The sequence below is a fragment of the Anneissia japonica genome, unplaced genomic scaffold, assembly GCF_011630105.1.
Source record: "Anneissia japonica isolate Jap-2015-1 unplaced genomic scaffold, ASM1163010v1 scaffold541_len117477_cov120, whole genome shotgun sequence".
Taxonomy (NCBI): domain Eukaryota; kingdom Metazoa; phylum Echinodermata; class Crinoidea; order Comatulida; family Comatulidae; genus Anneissia; species Anneissia japonica.
In genome coordinates this window covers 31,508-36,411 of record NW_022693502.1, presented here as the reverse complement: position 1 = coordinate 36,411, position 4,904 = coordinate 31,508, and the positions used below count along the sequence as shown (strand labels likewise).

The window sequence follows — 4,904 nt, the reverse complement described above, 5'->3', positions numbered from 1 at the left end:
TAGTGTCCCCAATGTCATGTCACGGTGTCTACAGTGTGACTGGTAAGTGGGTTTCCACAATCTCATTGTTAACATTCAGAATTGATTTTCTACAATGACAATGTGGATATTTTTGTCCCCAATGTCATGTCAAGGTGTCTACAGTGTGACTGGCAAGTGGGTTTCCACAATCTCATTGTTAACATTCAGAGCTGAATTTCTACTATGACAATGTGGATATTTTTGTCCCCAATGTCATGTCAAGGTGTCTACAGTGTGACTGGCAAGTGGGTTTCCACAATCTCATTGTTAACATTCAGAGCTGAATTTTTACTATGACAATGTGGATATTATTGTCCCCAGTTTCATGTCAAGGTGTCTACAGTGTGACTGGTAATTGGGTTTCCACAACTTTTTGTTAACATTCAGAGTTGAATTTCTACCACGACAATGTGAATATTGTTGTCAATAATGTATATATGACAAGATGTCTACAGTGTGACTGGTAAGTGGGTTTCCACAATCTCATTGTTAACATACAGAGTTGATATTCTACCATGCCAATGTGGATATTGTTGTCCACAATGTCATTTCAAGGTGTATACAGTATGCCTGGTAAGTGGGTTTCCACAATCTCATTGTTAACATTCAGAGTTGATTTTCTACCATGACAATGTGGATATTGTTGTCCCCAATGTCATGTCAAGGTGTCTACAGTGTGCCTGTTAGTGTGTTTCCACAATCTCATTGTTAACAATCAGAGTTGATTTTCTACCATGACAATGTGGATATTATTGTCCACAATGTCATGTCAAGGTGTCTACAATGTGACTGGTAATTGGGTTTGCACAACTTCATTGTTAACATTCAGAGTTGATTTTCTACCATGCTAATGTGGATATTGTTGTCCCCAATGTTATGTCAAGGCGTATACAGTATGCCTGGTAAGATGTTTCCACAAACTCATTGTTAACATTCATTGTTGATTTTCTACCATGACAATGTGGATATTATTGTCCCCAATGTCATGTCAAGGTGTCTACAATGTGACTGGTAAGTGTGTTTCCACAATCTCATTGTTAACATTCAGAGTTGATTTTCAACCATGACAATGTGGATATTGTTGTCCCCAATGCCATGTCAAGGTGTCTACAGTGTGCCTTGTAAGTGTGTTTCCACAATCTCATTGTTAACATTCAGAGTTGAATTTCTACCATGACAATGTGGATATTATTGTCCCCATGTCATGTCAAGGTGACTATTGTTTGTATATAAAGTATGCTTCCTCAATTTCATTGTTATCATTCAAAGTTGATTTTCTACCATGATATTGAGGACAAGCAGCACATGTAAATGTAATTTTGTGTGTGAATGGTATGTGTATCCCCAGTTTCATATGTAATTTCCACACATTGATAAAACTCAAAATTTAATAAAATTTGCATAAATTGTGTTTGAGTACTTTGTAATTGGTGGAAAATCACAAAAAATATGATTAATAAATAATTAATGAAGATGTCCACATTGTCATGGGACTGTGTTGATATCCCCGATTGACGGAATTTACGAGTATGTGTGTGTGTGTGTGTATGTATGTATATATTAATAACCATTACAATGAGAATACGATACTTGGTGGGTATATAAAACATAAAAAAACCAGGGGGCGGATTTATCAAACTTGCTAAGCAAGAAAATTTGCTTAAATTCGTCTTAAATCCATTTTTTTGCTTAAGTCAGATTTATCAATATTGCTTAGCTTAGAAATTGCTTAAAATTTGCTTAAATTCATCTTAACTTTAAGATGAAAACATACCTGCCTTAAGACGAAAATTTTCGTCTTATCTCATGTAACTAGAGGCAGTTCAGCAACTGCAAGTGCGAGCACGCTAGGCCAACAAACTGAAAGCTGATCTGCGCGCCGCTAACGCAATTTCCCCGATGGACGCCAACGAAGAACTAGGCTTAGAGGAAGAAGTCGGGCTAGGTCTAGGCCTAGTAGTAGAAGTCCGAAGAAAGGAACGCCTATTCAGGGACAGATGTAATCCTTTTGACTGTCCAGAGGATACATTCAGGCAGTTGTACAGACTACCAAAATTGTCTGTATTGGACATATGCCATGAAATCGGTCCATTTTTAAGACGGCAAACAAAACGATCACAAGCCGTTCAAGTCCCCTTGCAAATTTGCATCACATTGAACTTTTTCGCAAGTGGGACCTTCCAGTATGTGCTCGGGCAGAGTTTTGGGCTGTCGCAGCCAACCGTTAGTCAGGTTATTAAACATGTTACCAGATCAATTATCCGTTCCATGAACAGACATATCACTTTCCCAATGGATCGGGAAAGTCAAATACTAATACAACAACAATTTTTCAGGAAGTTCCAATTTCCACGTATCATTGGGGCCATAGACGGCACCCATGTAGCAATAAAGGCCCCATCTGTTGACGAGCATGTATACGTGAACAGAAAATCATACCATTCAATAAACGTTCAAGCCATATGTGACAGCAACTTGAAATTCCTAGATGTTGTTGCAAAATATCCAGGCAGTTGCCACGACTCTTTCATTCTCTCTAACTCCACAATCGGCCAACGCTTCCAAGATGGTCTAATCCCCAACGGCCTCCTGATAGGTATGTTAACTTTAAAAAGTTTGTATATCCAGTGCATGTCATTTACAGTAATTAGCATAATCCTGAATAGAGGGCTCACTGTATCAGTTTACAGTTTGTGGTTCTCACTTTTTAGACAGAGGCACACACAAAATAGTGGTGCGTCCATCACATACGAATTACATGTGAGAAAAACGAACTGAACAGTTAAATTAATACATAGCTTACTTTATAACATCAACATAATATAATATTATTAATGATTATTATTATTATTAATATTATATTAATAATTATTATAATTCTAATAATAATAATAATAATAATAATAGTAATAATAATAATAATACCATGTATTAATATTAATAAAATAGAAAAAGAAATTGAAGATTGTTTTGTTAAATTAAAATGGATTAGAGGAAAGATTATACTGTCATTGCCTTATAATAGTTTTGGGTGATTTAAGTAGATCAAAATCAAACATGTTTTAATGCTTTACAAGACATCTTCTATTCATAAGCACTGAAGAAGAGAATTCACAATTTTGTTTTTAGATTGGAATGAATATTGTAAATCTGTAACATCTTTTTTTTTTACTTTGGTAATTATATAGGTGACAGTGGATATCCTTTACGTGAATGGTTGATGGTGCCTATAAACAACCCTACTACAGAAGATGAACGCAACTACAATGATATGCATGCAAGTGCAAGAAATGTTATCAAACACTGTTTTGGAGTAATGAAGAGTCGCTTCCGCTGTATTCATCGCTCTGGTGGTAATTTACAGTACTCACCAAAACGATGTTGTGAAATTATCATGGCTGTTGCTATATTACACAACATGACCATCCACATTCCATTACTACCAGAAGAGGAGATAGAAATCGATTTGGTTGAGGATGATGCCAGACAACCTCAACATGTTGCAGGTGCCAATGCAGCACGCCAAGAACTAATACGACAACTGGCACAATAAAGAATTTATTCATTGAACAGATTTTGAAATGGATCAAGAATAAATAATATACAAATCTTAAAACATAAATTCAAAAATAAATTAAATTAATTGGATTTTAAACTTCAATCAATATGATTCAAGAATCTTAGTGTCATTTTGGAAAATCAGTTAAACCATAAAATTACAAAAAAATTTATTAGCACTCATTCCAGTGAGCATGGAAGGTCTATCAAACATTTTTTTTTTGAGGTCACAACTTTTGTACAGCAGTATATACACTGTATTCATTCCCTGGGTGGCGTTTATTTTTGGGGGGGTTTAAAATTGATACAATAAATAACTTTTAAAAATTATTAAAATTGTGGAGTCATGAAGAACAGCTTCCGATGCATACATTGCAATGGAGAAAGTAAAGAGATAATGCGACTATTGACTCAGCGAAGAACCTATATAATTGTTTCACTAATAGTTAAAAAAAAACATTTATTGTCATGTCAGAGTTATACAATGGCTTAATTACTGAATGTATTTTGGATGTTCACAATATAAACAACATTAAATAAGTTCTTCAGTGGATCAATATTTCTTTTCAATAGAAAGAATCAATCAATACTATCTTCTCACAATTCAATAAAATTTATTAATATAAGTCCAATTCAACTCCCAATATACTGTATAATATTATCCATCTATTTGTTAATATTTTTAAATAATATACATATTTAGGCAAGACTTTTTATACCTCGTTTTGAATTTACAATAAAAGGGTGGGAAAATTAATCGATATAAATATTAACTAAATTAACAATTGCATTGCACAATAAATCATCATCAATATAAATAATTTTAATGGAGTTTGGATTGCACTTTGATAAATCATCATTAATATTTAATAATTTATGATCAATACTTAATCATTTCCTTTGAGTTGTCAATCAATTTTGATTTATATTATACTTTATTAAGAATATTAACTATTTTGCATCGAATCTTTAATAAATTATCATCAATATATAAACATTTCATTTGAGTTGTCAATAAATTTGAATTGCACATTGTCATCAATATTAATCATTTACCATATATAAACTACCTGAGATCTGCCAACTTTGACTTTGAGTTTATCAAGCCAGAATAGACCGAATTAAGAATCGACGATGTTCAGCTATTAGTGGGTATTCGAACTAAAACAAACGCACGAAGATAGGCAATTTACACAGTAATTTAAGAAAATAGCATTTACTAAAACGTCTCATACACGCTTTGTGTGTAAAGTTGAGCGATTGTGTATGCCAAATGTAAAATATAACGAGAATAAATCATACTATTTTAGGGCCTGTGTTACAGC

At 33.6% G+C, this 4,904-nt stretch overlaps 1 protein-coding gene across 1 annotated transcript; it reads left to right on the top strand.

Moving 5' to 3' along the window:
- Positions 1-1,920: 1,920 nt before the first annotated feature.
- Positions 1,921-4,543, top strand: LOC117100798 (putative nuclease HARBI1). Its single transcript, XM_033240615.1, has 2 exons — positions 1,921-2,617; positions 3,210-4,543. Exons 1-2 carry the CDS (start codon positions 1,921-1,923, stop codon positions 3,572-3,574), a joined length of 1,062 nt encoding a protein of 353 aa, XP_033096506.1. The 3' UTR covers positions 3,575-4,543.
- Positions 4,544-4,904: the final 361 nt, after the last annotated feature.

Bases quoted from the DNA above. Each gene is read 5' to 3' on its own strand.
- LOC117100798 (XM_033240615.1), top strand. From the start codon at position 1,921: ATGGACGCCAACGAAGAACTAGGCTTAGAGGAAGAAGTCGGGCTAGGT. The intron at 2,618-3,209 runs GTATGTTAACTT...GTAATTATATAG, and splicing joins CCCCAACGGCCTCCTGATAG to GTGACAGTGGATATCCTTTA.